The following is a 16,530-nucleotide window of genomic DNA, read 5'->3' on the forward strand; positions in this document are numbered from 1 at the left end:
CCACTGTATTAAAACACAGTGATCTGGGAGGCACACCTAAAGGCAAGATTGCCAGGCACAAATAGTCCCAAAGGGGCAGAGTCCCCTTCCCCGCAGTGTTTCCTGGCACCTATGGGTTGGCAGCTGCAGCCACGTCAGTGTTTACATTGCCTTGCCTAGGGCCTGGTGTTCCCAGGTCATTGACCTGCACGTGGAGCTGGGCCTGGTTTGCATCTGCTGAGGATCTGTCCGCGCTGGAGCTTGTCTAGGTTGGGAAAATATGGGGGCAAACTGGGCCTTAGCACTGGTGTGACTTCCCCTGGTGGCTACCTGGAGCTGGTTGTCCCTGACCAAGCCCCACCTTGTATCCATTTACATAGTAAACCTACAATTGTGCACAGACCCCCCTCCTTGTGGCCAGGCCCTGTCAGGGGAGCCAGTGACCACTCAACTGGTGACTGGAGCTGTGCCAGAGCAGGGGCTGGGCCATGGAGCTTAGCCTTGCTGGCAGGGCTGGGCTGAGAAGGACTTGCTGGGTGTGTCCCCAGGACTCTTCCCTTGCTCCTTGGTGAGGGCCATGGCAAGGGAGGAGGTTGTGTGGCGGCTGCAGCCCATGCAGACGCTGGAGCCGAAGAAGATGTAGATGAGAGGATTGATGCTGCTGCTGAGGTTGATCAGGTAGCCGAAGTAGACCATGAAGGGGAAGATGCGACTGTTGAACTCCTCGTGCTCCCAGGAGGCCAGGAAGAGCAGCTGGACGATCTGGAAAGGGAGGTTGAGCAGCACATAGGCCGACAGGGTGGCGGCCACGATGCGGTAGAACTGGCTGGGGGGCCGCGTGTGGCGCCGGAAGGTGCGGGCCACGGTGGCGGCATGGGTGATCGCCATGATGGTGAAGGGGAAGAGTCCCTCTAGCAGCACCTCCAGCAGGCGCAGGGGCCACTCGTATTTGCCTCGGATGTTGCTGCAGGCGAGCACGCCGTCCGGCCACAGGACGACGTCGGCGAAGATAAAGCCCTTGATGCTGAGCAGGGCGGCCACCAGCCAGGCACCAAGGCAGATGTAGCTGGAGAGACGCAGGGGGCGGTGGCAGTGGTACCAGAGGGGCAGCAGCACCAGCAGGCAGCGGTCCACGCTGAGGGCGGCCAGCAGGAAGAGGCTGCAGTGGTAGCTCAAGTCAGAGAGGAAGTGGCGCAGGCGGCACATGGGGGCGCCCAGCACCCAGCTGTCGCCCAGCAGGGTCTCCATGACCTGCGTGACCGTGACGGAGAGGAAGAGGAAGTCAGAGGTGGCAAGGCTTAGGATGAAGACGGACAGGCCCCGGCGCTGCAGCCGCCACCCTGTCAGCCAGATGATGAAGGTGTTGGCTGGCAGCCCGATGCCCAGCGTGCCGATCAGGAAGGCTGCCCGCCATGATGCCGGTATAAAGGGTTCCGTCCCATTGGAGTGCGAGGTGTTAAATGGCTCCATCCACCCCTCCAAGCAGTCTCAGCATGGGCAGCACCAGGCGGGCCAGCCTGCCAATGGAAGGGACATGGAAGGAATCAGGGCAGGGCCTCTCACCCAGCCATTGCCCCTAGGACATGGGCACTGCCAGCTTCCTCTCCTGCAGGGGAAGCATGGTCCAGTGGCTAGAGCACCAGGTGGAGACCTAGTTCTGCCACTGGCCTGGGTGACCTTAAGCAAATAACTTCCCCCTGGTGCCTCAGTTTCCCTTCATCACTCTGAGTCTATATACCTTGACAGCTCTTTGCAGGAGGGCCTGTCTCTCACAGGCTCTCCAAGTGCTAGGAATAGTAATCACACCCTTGTCTCCAGGGGGAATTTTCCCCAACTCACTGTCAGGGAGAGGCTGGCACATGTTCTGAGAAGGGAGTGTTGGGGGTGGGGGAGGTCAGGACTCCTGGGTCCTATTCCTGGCTGCTTCATTAAAGCCAGCTGCTCCTGTCATGGATCCTGTATAGCTTTGGCACCACAGGGGTTTCTGTCCAACAGTGCTACCCTTGTTGCTCTGATGCCTGTGGGATTAGCCGGTTTGCCAGTCCCTTTGGGGTCCCTACAGAGTAGCAGTCGGGATTAGGAATGCTTGTCAATAGCATCGTGCTAGCACTCCAGCTGAGACCTGCACCCCACTGAACCAGGCACTGTGTAGATGGCCAGTCCCTGCCCTTAAAAACTCTCAATCTAAACAACGCAGACAGACACAGTTGGAGAGGGGAAACTGAGGCACAGAGAGGTGGGAAATGACTTACCCGAGATCACCCACTGATTTGGTGGCAGAGATGGGAATGGAGCCCTGCCCTCTTGAGTCCTGATCCACTGGGCTGCTTTGCCAACCCACAGCCCTCTCTTTGTGGTACTCAAATAGCCATGTTGGCCCAAATTGCTCCCTGGCCTGCAGAGGTTGTCCTAGCCTAGGGACGTTGCAGCCTGTCTTATTTTGGCTGGGGGCTGATGTGAAAAAGTTCCAACTGGAGCATAGCTGCCTGGCTGTACAGCCACACAGATAGCTGTAAATGCATTACCCACGGGATATGTCCCCCCGGGGATCCCAGGGAGATGCTCACTCAAAGCGGCCATGCTCCCATAGGATGACGGCACTGTGAATGGGTCCTGTCGAACTCCCTGCCACTGCACATATGGAACCCTGGGCCTCACTGTGTGCAGAGCCTAGTTTGGAGACTCAGTTTCTCCTCAGTGCCTCCTTCCATGTTTAGACAGACTCATGTCTGCCTGCCTGGCAGCTGATCGAGGTATTTCTCCCCAAGGCAGTGACTGATCTTTCTAATCTGAACCCCTCGGAGGCCCTGTATCCCAGCAGTGGGGGGAGACCCCTCTGGATCTCTCTAGCTCTCGGCGGCGGCGAGATTGTACATGCTGGATTCTGGTTAAGGGGTGTAGAAATCATTTGTCCTTCTTTCTCTCCATGGTATGATAAAAGAGCTGATTTAGAGAGTCTTACTACAGGCTGCAGAGCTGAAATCACTGATACCTAGGTTTAAGTATTAGACCAGGGATGGCCAACCTCCATCGGGGCATGCCAGGTATAGTTCTGCTGTCCTAGGTTCACACAACAAGGATAACAACCCTTTATTACTCATGCCCCAATAACAAGGAGACTGCGGATCCAACACTAGCCACAAATGATCATTTGCACAAGCAATCCCATCATGCTGAGCACCAAGGCAGGGTGGGTGTGTCCATGCAAACGAGATCTGCTTCTGAACTCTTTTTCCACAGTTCACCACTAGATGTCAGGGGAGAGCTCATTCAGACTCTGCTTACATCTGCTTTGCTTGAACCTGTAAATAACTCCCTTATTTCTTTCCTAGTTGATAAACCTTTAGATAGTTTACTACAGGGCGTTGTCTTTGGTGTAAGACCTACGGTACCAATTGATCTGGGGTAAGTGACCAGTCTCTTGGGACTGGGAGCAACCTGTGATTTTTGGTGTTAGTGACCATTTATCACTAAGCCCAGTTTGTCTGAGTGGCAAGATAGAGTGGAGAGTCTGAGGGACTGTCTGTGACTCCGAGGTAAGACTGGTGTAGTGATCCAGGAGATTACATCTGGAACTGGGCTGGTGAAATCTAATGATAGACACTCCACCAGTTTGGGGTGTCTGCTCTGTGTTTGACAGCCTGCCCTGAGGTTGGCACTCTCCGTCTCATAAGCCATTCCAGACAGCGTGATGGGGAAGCTGGGCTTGTGGCTGAGACACTGGGACCCAGCAGATCTGGCTTCAATGCCTGCCTCTCTCACAGGCAACCATAGGGAATGATGAGCCGTCCTTTGTCTAGTTAAGCCATGAGCTCTTTGGGGCAGGGAGTGTCTCTCACCCTGTGCAGCCCCTGGCACAGCGGGGCCCTGATCTGAGACCTGCCCTAGGTGTGCCAGGCTGTGCAGCCTCAGGGCTGCTCTAATTACCTCAAAGCTGGACAGTACAGAATGGTTCTGACCCCTCCCCCCCTCCCACTGGGGGCAGCATAGACCTACCAATCAGGGATAGGCCCAGTGAGGGGGTGCCCAGGGTATGGGGAACAGAGAGACCTCGCCACTAACAGTGAGCAAACAGTGGTGTTAGGAGTGGGGGGAGGGTGTGGTCAGGACTCCTGGGTCCTATCCCCAGCTCTGCTGCTTATGTGCGGGATGAGCACTGTGCATCAGTTTCCCCCTCTGGACAGCAGGGGCTGCCCTGCCCCTGTGCTGAGTGAGGTCTCCTGTGCCCGCAGTGGGAGGTCTGCAGCAGCAGGAGGCACAAGCTTCTGGATGGGGAGGGTGCCAAAGGGTGGCTTGCAGGGGTTCCCCATCTCGGGGCGGGGCCACCTTCCTGAGCCAGAGCAGGAGGGGTCGGGATGGGGATTCCTCTCCCACATCTCGCTATCCCTTTCCCTCGGTCTGCGGCTGGGTCCGCTCTCCCCCACCCACTTTCAGCCCATCCTGCTTCTCCCAGAGAGGGGGTGGGGCAGGTCTGATTGACATTGCAGCTGCTGCTGAGGGCAGCAGCCCCGGCTACCCAGTGCCCGCTCATTCCTCACTGCATCTGGGTGGAGGGCCCATCTGTGCCAGGCCTGGGGACCGCTTCTTGCCATCTGCCCCCCCACCCCCAGCTCACAGAACATGCCCCGGAGGCCTCACCCTATGCCCCATCAGAGCCGCCCCATGGAAGTTACTGGGGTTAATGACCCCTTAGCACCTCCCCGATACCCCTGCAGGGGGGCAATCAGGAACCCAGACCCTACTGCTCCCCTCCTCTGGGAAAGGGGGCCAGCTCAGCAGACAGTCTGCCCAGGAGGGTGGCTGCTATCCATCCCTGCACCCACACCGGTCATTGTCCCCCTGTGCTGCCTGCCTGCCCTGTTCCAGGGTCACCCCATGGGGAATCAGGCCCCATAACTGCCCCTGGGGAAACGGACAGGACTGGAGGGGGTAGGGATGGAGTGGCAGGGAGAAAGAGAGACTCTGCCTAGAGCCAGGGAGGGAAGGGATGGCTCCCTCTGACCACCACGGCACACAGCCACAGCCTGGTGGGCATGGACATTGCCATGACACGCAGCTCATGGCACTGGGGCTTGGGCTCTGCCCCCAGTGCCCCTCTGCCCAGACTGGCACCAAAGGGCTGAGACCCAGAAGAACTTGTCTCCTGGGCCAGGGCTCTCCCCAAGTCCTGACTCTGAGGCTGGGAGAAGATATTTTCCCCCCTGATGCTGGCACGGAGCCAAGTGCCCACCGATGCCAAGATGCACCATCCGGCCTAGAGATGGAGACCATGGGCAGGGCCACCTGGGCATCAGTCACACAGTCTCTGGTCATGGCCAGCCCGTCAGAGCAGGACCAGGCTGCAGAGCCAGCCAGGCAGGGTCTGGTGCCAGCTAATTAGTGCCATTCATGAAGCGTTAGTCTCAATGCCCCCCTGCAAGCTGCCACCAAAGGCTGGGAGGTCACCCACGGGAAGGGGGGATAAAGTAGGACCTACCCGAAGTGTCTGCAGTGAGATTCAGGCAGGGGTTAGGATGAAGCGAGCCCCCGCCTGGTGTCCAATCGCTGCCCCGTCTCTGGAGACGGATGAGAGCCAGTAGGAGCAGGAAGCTGATTTATACTGGTGGCAAGGGAGGAAGCAGCAGGGGAGGGGTGGGGGGTAGAGGCACATGATGCAAGCCAGTGGGGTGGGGAGGCAGATATCATTCAACCGGGGGCAGTCCAGCTAGCGCTTGCTGCAGCCCGCCTCCAGGCCCCAGCCCCAAGCCACAGACCCCTTGGGACCAATTGGATTGGGAAGAGATGACATCCGGCCTTAGAGCCTGTCCTCACCTGCCCAGCTAGCTTCATCCATGGCTGCAGACTCCGTCAAGTGAAAGCCCAAGGATGGCCCCTGTGGACCAGGACAGGGCACCTGCCAGCCCGGGGTGGGGAATTCACGGGGTTAGGAGTGCGTGTCAGCAGGGACAGGCTGTTGGGACCAAGTGCCTTGGCTGGGAGAGTTGGGGAATAACATGAGTTAAGAGGCAGTGTGGCCTAGTGGATAGAGCACTGGACTGGGAGCCAGGAGACCTGCTCTGCCCAAGGCCTACTGGGTAAATATGATCAAGTCACTTCCCTGCCCTGCACCTCAGTTTCCTCTCCCGCCCTGTTTCTGGCTGGTCTGTTTAGACTATAAGCTCTTTGGGGCAGTGGCTGTGTCTCACAGGATGGCTGGACCCAGCACGGGGGTGGGGACTGATCTCAGATGGATCCTGGAGGTGCTGCCCCCGGTCTGCTGCCCCCTCCTCTCCTCTCCTTTGGGGGTCCTGAGGGAGGTGAGTTAAGATTTGCTGCCCAGCTCTGTCTGCGTCACGCAGCAGGCATGTGGTTAGACAAAACTGCGGACCAGCGAGAGTGGGAAACCGCAGCTGCAAATGCTGTCCGGCTACAAAGCCTAGGGCAAAATCAGGGCAGAAGGTTTTCATCAGCTGCCAGGGGTCGACTCCAGGTGATCAGTGTGGGGTTAAACAAAGGAGCTGGCCCTGGCCTGGGGAGCACAGTGATCTGAACTGTGGGCCAAGAACAAAGGGAGAAAAGGAGGAGAAAAAACATGTTGCTCAGCAACCAGTGATGGAGAGAGGCCGGCCGAGTTGGGGTTTTTGGGGGAGGAAAATGTGGGTTTGGGTTAAAGGAAGAGGGAGCATTTCTGAGAATCAGATCCCAGTGGGGAACAGGTGGGTTTGTGAATTGAGCAATCAAAGGGCAGCTCAGCCCACAGGATCCTCGATTAGTGCCTGTTAGACACCGCAGCTGCAGGCGGGGGGACAGCAGTGCAATGAGACCAGGTTTGTCCTAGAGTTTGCTCCACCCCCCAGTATTTGGGGCCTTGCAGGGTTATTTCCAACTGCATTTCCGTGGTGCAGTCCTGTTTATCTACTGAATACTCCCACACAGTCCTGTGCCCCTGCACCAACAGGAACAATCAGCCGCTGATCGTTTCCTTGCTCAGAAATCCTGAAGCCTGCCTCTCCAGCTGGTCCTGTGCCCCAAGGAGCTCAGCCCGTCATGGCTCCTCTCACAACTCCTTGCAGGGCCATGAATGTAGGGCTGGGGCAGGAGGTTGGGGTGCGGGAGGGAGTGCAGTGTGTAGGAAGGGGCTCAGGGCAAGGGGTTGGGGCAGAGGAGGGGTGTGGAGTGTATGAGGGGCCTCAGGAAAAGGTGTTGGGGTACAGGAGGGGCTGCACAGTGTGGGAGGGGGCTCAGGGCAGTGGTGCAGGGAGGGGTGCAGAGTGTAGGAGGGGGCTCAGGGCAGGGGCTTGGGGTGCAGGAGGGATGAGGGGTGTGGTAGGGGGCTCAGGGCAGGGGGTTGGGGTGCAGGAGTGGTGTGGGGTGCGGCAGGGGGTTGGGATGCAGGTAGGGGGCTCAGGACAGGGGGTTGGGGTGCGGGGTGCAGGAGGGGTTCAGGCTCTGGCCAGGTGCCACTTACCTGGAGCAGCTCCAGGGTGGCAGTGGCGTGCACCAGGGCCAGGGCAGGCTCCCTGCCTACCTGCCCTGTCCCCGGGCCCGTGCCACTCTGGGAAGTGGACAGCGCCATGTCCCTGTAGCCCCTGGGGGAAGGAGGACAGCAGGCTCTGCGTGCTGCTCTCGCCTGTGGGTACCTCCCCCGAAGCTCCCAATGGCCACGGTTCCCCATTCCTGGCCAATGGGAGCTGCGGGGGTAGGTACCCACAGGCCAGGGCAGCGTTTGGAGTCTGCTGCCCCCCTTCCCCCAGGGGCCTCACGGACGTGGTGCCGGCCACTTCCGGGAGCAGCGCGGGGCCTGCGGCACCACAGGAGTGGCAATCCCGCGGACCAGATCCAAAGGCCTGAGCGGCTAGATCCAGCCCGCAGGCCGTAGTTTGCTCACTCCTGCCCTAGTCCCTGCGTTTGCTGTCAATCCCAGCCAGGGAAACCCTTTCAACCACACAGCTTAACTCAGTTCAGGCTCTTTCTGGTGGCTGATTGCCTTGGGCGGTGGCTTCTATTGTCTCCACTTATCATGACATAAAAGGGTAAGTGACAATCAGGGTCAAGACACCCCAGCGGGGATCTAAACCTCAAAGAATAAGCAATTGAATCAACTGGTTGCCTACAATATCACTGTACTTATAAAAGTGTAGTGAGTAAGGTCTTTTAGGAAAGCCGGGGACACCCTGGTGTTTAATATAACTGTGAGATGTCTGTGTGACACTCTATGGAATGTGGGTAACCATTTATAATATTATCAATACCAGTATCACAAAATTGCAATGAATCTTATACCGGATAGGCGATGTAAGTGATCAGAGGAAAAGGTACAATTTGTTAAATATGATAAGCTTGTTTATATGTATGTATCATCTTTGTATCGTGCGTGCAGATATGTGTGCTATATTGATATCTCAAACTTGTGGTGTATATCTGGGTGACACTCCCAGACAGATTTGCATCAGGACTATCCAGCCTGCTTGATGGCCCATCAAGCCTATGAGTCAGCAGGACATGTAGGGACATGCCTGTGGACAGGAAACTGCAAATACTTTTCCATGCCCATATGCTGTGAGCTTGTGTTTGGGACAAAGGATGTACAAGCCACATAACAAAGGATATAAAAAGGCAGCTGCATCACATCCATTTTGTTTTCAATCCTGCGTCTCACCTCTGGAGCCACTTCTCTACAAACTGAAGTTTTGGACAAAGGACTGATAGACCCATCCAAGCTTTGGATGTGTTCCAGAGGGACTTTACAAGTCAGCAAACTCACCAATGCTGCTAAGAACCTGATACATGGACTCTGAAGTCATATGTATGTATCTGATTTCTTTGACCATTTAACAACTCTCTTCTCGTTCTTTTCTTTTATAATAAAACCTTTAGTTTTAGACACTAAAGGATTGGCTGGCAGCATGGTACTTTGGGTAAGATCCAAACTAGTATTGATCTGGTAATGCAGCTTGCCCTTTTGGGATCAGAAGAACATTTTGTATAATGAATAAAGTTTTAAGTAACTTCTCGCTTTACCAGATCTATGTGCTGGTTGGGAGCCAAAGAACTGGAATGCAATAAAGGGGGCTGTGTGATTTCTTTTTTTCAGCTTCTTGATAACCAGTGTGGGGGATCAGGAGCAGTTTGTGACTGGTTGGTGAATCTAACATCACTGTTAACCATCAGTTTTGGCTGTCTGCCCTGACCCTGGCATTTTCCGTTTGGGCTACCCTGGGCACCTTGGGTCACAGTCTGTAATATCCCTGCATGCTGAATCATGGATACTCACGGACATTAAGCTTTAAAGTCTGTGACCAAACAAAGGGAGAAACAGATTTCCCCCCAGGCAGGCAGGGAAGGCAGCTGTCTCCCTGTCCTTAATAGACACGGGGCACTCTGGACCCTAAACAATGGAAGCCACAATTACATATGAGACAGCAGGGGGATGGGAAATCCAAAGGAAGACACACACAGCAGGGGAGAAAATCCTCCAAAGAATACTTGTAAAATGTCTACTGGACTAGAAAAAGAAGGGGAGAGACCTCCTAGTTATCCATCACTTTGGAGACGTAGGGTAAAGCGCCTTTAGAGCCTGTGAAAGTTGGAGCTGCTAGCTTGTGGGGCTAGAGATGCTGGCAACCTGGTGTGAGTAAGAAAACTCCTTAGACAAAGATTGTGACTGGCTAAAACAAAGGTTTGGACCCTAGGAAGCGGGTTTGGTTTAGCTTTTTTGTACCCATGCCCTGTCTTTTCCTCTTGTGTAGTATCACTTAAAGCAGGGCTCCCAAACTTTTTCCCCTGATGCCCACCGGTACAACTGCAATAGGCATGGTGACATGTGTGGGGGGCATGTGGGGTCACGTTTCCCCTCCTTGGTTTGCTGCTTGGCTTGTACTGAGCAGGCTCATGCAGACTGAGCATGCTCAGTGACACTGCTGAAACTGGCTGCTCTCATGCTCCCCCCCTGCCCCCCCGCACACCATTGGCAGGCACGGGCCCTCTCTCCCTGCAGCTCACTTATTAGCACTTCTCAAGTGAAATTATGAGTGTTAATTATTACTTTCACACTGTAATTCAGGGATCGGCAACCTTTGGCAGGCGGCCCATCAGGGAAATCCGCTGGTGGGCTGGGACGATTTGTTTACCTGCTGCGTCTGCAGGTTTGGCCGATCGCAGCTCCCACTGGCCTCGGTTCGCCGTTCCAGGCCAATGGGGGCTACGGGAAGCAGCGACAACACATCCCTCGGACCATGCCGCTTCCCGTAGCCCCCATTGGCCTGGAACGGCGAACTGCAGCCAGTGGGAGCTGTGATGGGCCAAACCTGTGGACGCTGCAGGTAAACAAACCGTCCCGGCCCGCCAGCGGATTTCCCTGAGGGGACGCATGCCAAAGGATGCTGATCCCTGCTGTAACTAAACCATGTACCTGTTTCCTCTTCATTTGAACGCAAGCACTTGTAATGAGAGAAGTCCCTAGTAATATGCCTCTGAGAAATGCGTCAAGATCTTTGAAACCAGTTTAGTCAACTACACTTTAAAAACAGTTGAGTGCAGAATGTGGTGTTCAAACAGGAGAAACACAAGTTTGTACCAAACTGAACAATAAGCAACCAAACAATGTTAACAACATGGTTAACAAAACACATTGTGTAATTATTTGTTGATTTTTAAAACAAAAGCGTTGTCCAACTCTGCACACTAGAAGGTGTGCTCAATTTTTTTTAGTGTGTAAGTAAAGACCCAGCCCTTCTCTCTGCTAATTAGAAAAGAATCAAATATTGTCAATAAAAGTAAAAAATAACTCACGGACCAGGAGTCTTCTTAATAGGGTGGACGTGCCAGTCTCTCCTCGCACAGGTTTTTTCAGCCAGGGACGTGGGTTAGTGAGGCTCAACCTGATTGCCTCTTCAATTTTCAGCATTGCTTGGTCACCTTTTTGATAGCTGCTGGTGCTGAAAATCCAGCTTCACTAAAACATGTTGTTGCACCAGGAAGGAGAACAGGCTAAGGATGCCCCACCCTGGCAAGAGATGGATGGCTGGGGAGGGAACCCTGCAATGGAGGGGGTGGGTGGCTCCTAGCACGGACAGCAGAGATGGGAGGGGGGAAGAAGACAGGTCAGTGCCCTGGGGAAGGGGATACCTGATCCCCGCCCCCCCCCCCCTGCAAAACATTACACCCACACCCTGACGCTGGCAACCGAGATGGAGGGGACAGCTTGGTGCATGAGTAGGGGGATCCCCGATTCTCCCCACTGCAAAATAGCCACTCCCCATCCCTGCTACCTGCAAGCCAGATGCTGAGGAAGGGAGGAGGAAACCTTCCAGCTGCACCTCTGCTGCTCCTCCGACTCCAGCTTCCCACCCCAAAAAATCCCTTTCTTCCAGGCAGTCCCCCTCAAACTCCCCCCCACATGGTCTTCAGGCAGCCTCTGTCAGGCAGGGCAAGTGGACGGAGCTGTGTGCCCTGGAGCTGTGCTGAAGGGCCAGGGTATTTGGAGGGGGAGAAATGCCCCTACATGCCCCATCCCCCTTCTCCACCCTTGCCGGCAGATCTCCCGGGACTGTGTCGCATCCCACAGAGTGGGAACCCCTGACTTAACCCTCTGTTCTTTAACTTAATCTTTGTTTTCCCATAAACCATCTCAGGGCTATTGTACCAATGTAGATGTGAGTCACAGAATCATAGAAGATTAGGGTTGGAAGAGACCTCAGGAAGTCATCTAGTCCAATCCCCTGCTCAAAGCAGGACCAACCCCAACTAAATCATCCCAGCCAGGGCTTGGTCAAGCTGGGCCTTAAAAACCTCTAAGGATGGAGATTCCACCACCTCCCTAGGGAACCCATTCCAGTGCTTCACCACCCTCCTAGTGAAACAGTGTTTCCTAATATCCAACCTAGACGTCCCCCACTGCAACTTGAGACCATTGCTCCTTGTTATGTCATCTGCTACCACTGAGAACAGCTGAGCTCCATCCTCTTTGGAACCCCCTTTCAGGTAGTTGAAGGCAGCTATCAAATCCCCCCTCACTCTTCTCTTCCGCAGACTAAACAAGCCCAGTTCCCGCAGCCTCTCCTCATGGAGAGAGTCCAGCGAAGGGCAACAAAAATGATTAGGGGTCTAGAACACATGACTTATGAGGAGAGGCTGAGGGAGCTGGGATTGTTTAGCCTGCAGAAGAGAAGAATGAGGGGGGATTTGATAGCTGCTTTCAACTACCTGAAAGGGGGTTCCAAAGAGGATGGCTCTAGACTGTTCTCAATGGTAGCAGATGACAGAACGAGGAGTAATGGCTTCAAGTTGCAGTGGGGGAGGTTTAGATTGGATATTAGGAAAAACTTTTTCACTAAGAGGGTGGTGAAACACTGGAATGCGTTGCCTAGGGAGGTGGTGGAATCTCCTTCCTTGGAAGTTTTTAAGGTCAGGCTTGACAAAGCCCTGGCTGGGATGATTTAACTGGGAATTGGTCCTGCTTCGAGCAGGGGGTTGGACTAGATGACCTTCAGGGGTCCCTTCCAACCCTGATATTCTATGATTCTATGATTCTATGATAAGTCATGTGCCCCAGCCTCCTAATCATTTTCGTTGCCCTCCGCTGGACTCTCTCCAATTTGTCCACATCATTTCTTTAGTGGGGGGCCCAGAACTGGATGCAGTACTCCAGATGTGGCCTCATCAGTGCTGAATAGGGGGGAATAATCACTTCCCTCGATCTGCTGGCAATGCTCATACTAATGCAGCCCAATATGCCATTAGCCTTCTTGGCAACAAGGACACACTGCTGACTCATATCCAGCTTCTCCTCCACTGTAATCCCCAGGTCCTTTTCTGCAGAACTGCTGCTTAGCCAGTTGGTCCCCAGCCTGTAGCGGTGCATGGGATTCTTCCTTCCTAAGTGCAGGACTCTGCACTTGTCCTTGTTGAACTTAATTAGATTTCTTTTGGCCCAATCTTCCAATTTTTCTAGGTCACTGTGGACACCTAGGTACCTACCTCTCCCCCCAGCTTAGTGTCATCCGCGAACTTACTGAGGGTGCAATTCATCCCATCATCCAGATCATTAATGAAGATGTTGAACAAAACTGGCCCCCGGACCGACCCTTCGGGCACTCCGTTTGATACTGGCTGCCAACTAGATATTGAGCGGTTGATCACTACCTGTTGAGTCCGACAATCTAGCCAGCTTTCTATCCACCTTATAGTCCATTCATCCAGTCCATACTCTTTAACTTGCTGGCAAGAATACTGTGGGAGACCGTGTCAAAAGCTTTGCTAAAGTCAAGATATATCACATCCAACGCTTTCCCCTCATCCACAGAGCCAGTTGTCTCATCACAGAAGGCAATCAGGTTGGTCAGGCATGATTTGCCCTTGGTTAATCCATGTTGACTATTCCTGATCACCTTCCTCTCCTCCAAGTGCTTCAAAATGGTTTCTTTGAGGACCTGCTCCATGATTTTATATTCCCCAGCTAACCTATCCATGATTTTATAGTTCTATAGTTTTATAGCTGTTGCACTGATTGTTACCAGCAAGGCAAGGTTTGGACTGGCAGCCTCTCAGCAAGTTTGCTGGTAGAGCAGACAGGCTGGGAGATGACACATAGTCTCATTGCCAGAAAAGCTCACTGTTGCTGAGGAAGAGGGGTAACACAATGACTCTCAGTTCTGGGTGTATTTAAATACTCCTGCCATTAAGCCACTTAGCAGCAATAGAAAAAGCTAACAGAATGTTAGGAACTATTAAAAAAGGAAAGATAATGAGACAGAACTAAGTCAAATATGATGAGGATTACTGAAAATCTTATTCATCATATAAAAAAGTTGTACCAATCCCAAGGACTGAGATCCCAGTCCTGACTGGACCACCTTGAATATAAACACTGGACTATAACCTATGGACTAATTCTGAAAGAACTCTTTGCAACTACAAAGCTCACCATCTCTGCTATGAATTGGAATCTCAAGAACTGTACTCATGTCTGTATGTATACTGATCTTTTAACATACTCTCTTTTCTTTTTTAATACATTTTAGTTTAGTTAATAAGAATTGGCTGTAGCAGGTATTTGGGTAAGAGCTGGAATATACATTAACCTGGGAAGTAACGTGTCTGATCCTTTGGGATTGGTAGAACATTTTTATATGATGAATAAGATTTTCAGAAATCCTCATCATACCTGACTTTGGGTCTCTAGGTGGAGGCCTGAGGCTAGGTTACTTTAAGGGAACTGTGTTGTTGGCTTCTGGGTAACCAGTGAGGTATTATAGAAGCTGTTTTGTGCTGGTTTGGTAAATCTAAGTATTGGAATATCTACCAGCTTTGGGGATTGTCTGCCTCATTCTTTGCAGTTCACCCTAATTCAGTTGGCTCCCCTGGGACTCTGGTCACAGCCCCTCTCCCTAGCCAGACCATCTGGCATCTCCTACCCCAGTCAAAAATTCAACTCAACAGAAAAAGCCAAGATCTGTTAAGGCCAGATAACGGGGGCTGTGAACAGCTTAGCAGCCACCTAGAACAAGTACTAGCAGGGTTTATCAGATGTGTAAGAGGAAGGAGCCCCACAACACCCTGGCTTTATCTGTTACTGGTTTCCCCTTATTACTGTGGCCCGGAGAGGAATATGCTAAGCTCAGGAGAGAGGGTAGCTGCCACCCGAGATAGTAAGGCAGCAGCTCCTTATCGGGCATCTGCAGAGTAAGGGACCCCATGGGCACAGATCCAGAACCCCCTGGGGCCTCCAGCCAGGAAACCGTGGGCATGATGAGAGCAGAGCAGACAGCAAGGTGAGGGAGGCTCGCTAGACCCCAACTGCAATATGCTAAGCCCTACCCTACTGGAAGGGCCAGGCTGATAGTAGTATCTAGTGCAGTGGTTCTCAACTCACACACAGCCACAGCCCATGTGACATCCTCCAGGCCATACAGATAGTATATATGTTGTGTGGAAGTGGTCCACATAACACCTAGAGAGCTGTATATGTGGCCCATGATGGTAAATAGGTTGAGAACCACTGATCTAGTGAGCTACTTGCCATACCCACAGCAGCCCTGGCTCCCTCTGTGCAGCTGGAGAACTGAGGCCTAGAGAGATACAGGGACCTACCCAAGGTCCCACAGGGAGTTTTTGGCTGAGCTGGGCTTGAACCCAGGCCTCCTGAAGCCCAATCTACTGCCGTAACCCCCAGGGCACAGTTAGACCCCAGCTGAGAGGTTCTTGCAGGGTTGGCCCCATCACCCAGGGAGGTCTGTTGCTGAGGGGTGCGAGCTCTGGGCTGGGGCAGGGGGTTTGGGTGCAGGAGGGGTGAGGAGTTGAGTTCTGGGAGGAAGTTTGGGTGCGGAGTGCAGGCTCGGGGCCGGGACAGGGGTTTGGGGTGCAGGAGGGGTGTAGGTGGGCGGTGCTTACCTCGGGCGGCATGGCTCCCAAAGTGACCGGCACTCACTCCCCTCTGGCAGCGGCTCCTAGGTGCGGGCGGGGAGGAGCCGGGGGGTCTCCGCATGCCGCTGCCCGCAGGCGCCACCCCTGCATCTCCCATTGGCCACAGTTCCCAGCCAATGGGAGCTGCGGAGTTGGCACTCGGGGCGGGGCAGCACATGAAGACACCCCCCAACCCCAGGGGCCGCAGGGATGTGCCAGCTGCTTCCGGAAGCAGCGCGGCATGGAGGGAGGGAGGCAGAGCAGGCAGAGAGCTGCCTTAGCCCTGCTGCTGGCACGTCTCTGCACACCCCTTGGGGGAGGGGGGCAGCGGGTCTCCGTGTGCTGCCTGGGGCGTGCAGAGACATGCCAGGATCCAGCCACTTCCAGGAGCGGCGTGGGGCCACCGGCCATGGCATGCAGGCAGCCTGCCTGCCTGAGCCCTGCTGCACTGCTAGGGCAGGTTGTCAGATAAGATTTCTCCTGCATTTTGGGAGCCCCCTATTGTTGGGGGCCCCATGCCACCGCATGGGTTGTTTCATGGTAAATCCACTCCTGAAGCTCATTAAACACAGTCTGGGGAGGTGGGGCCTGAGAGAGATCCTGCCCCCTCCTTGCTCCAGGGCCCCCTGAACCCCGTAGTGAGAATGCTGTGGGGCTGTGGGGAAGAGGATGTCCCCTTAGAGAGGATGTGCAGGAGGCCCTGGTTATACCCATTGCTGGTGTCAGGGCACTGATTCAAAGCTGCACAACACAGAGGCACCCAGAGTTACAGGGCAGGGGGTGACAAAACCCCTTACTGATCTGGATTGAACCCCCAAGTGTCACACTTGTGTAGTCAAACAAGATTTACACACACAGCTTGCTATCTGACTGGGGTTTGCACTTCAAGCACTGGTAAAATCCATGGTGTTCCCACACCTTGAATACTGCGTGCTCTGACTGCCAAAAGCTGGGACTGGATGACAGCGGATGGCTCACTGGATAATTGCCCTGTTCTGTTCATTCCCTCCAGGGCACCTGGCATTGGCCACTGTTGGCAGACAGGATACTGGTCTAGATGAATCATTGGTCTGTTTGGCCATTTTTTTGTAAAACAGTGATGCCCAAGTACAAATCAAAGAACAGTTACAGTTTGATTATTTTCTGTTTATTTTGGGTGTGGAAATAGAA

The 16,530-nt window shown here is 53.9% G+C and overlaps 1 protein-coding gene across 1 annotated transcript; it reads right to left on the bottom strand.

Moving 5' to 3' along the window:
- Positions 1–474: 474 nt before the first annotated feature.
- GPR152 (G protein-coupled receptor 152) lies at positions 475–5,528 on the bottom strand. Its single transcript, XM_077819268.1, has 2 exons — positions 5,456–5,528; positions 475–1,496 (listed from the first exon to the last, which is right to left on the bottom strand). The coding sequence occupies exon 2, from the start codon at positions 1,447–1,449 to the stop codon at positions 475–477; it is 975 nt and encodes a 324-aa protein (XP_077675394.1). The 5' UTR covers positions 1,450–1,496; positions 5,456–5,528.
- Between the last annotated feature and the right edge of the window lie 11,002 nt (positions 5,529–16,530).

The sequence above is a fragment of the Eretmochelys imbricata genome, chromosome 6 (genome assembly GCF_965152235.1).
Source record: "Eretmochelys imbricata isolate rEreImb1 chromosome 6, rEreImb1.hap1, whole genome shotgun sequence".
NCBI lineage: Eukaryota > Metazoa > Chordata > Testudines > Cheloniidae > Eretmochelys > Eretmochelys imbricata.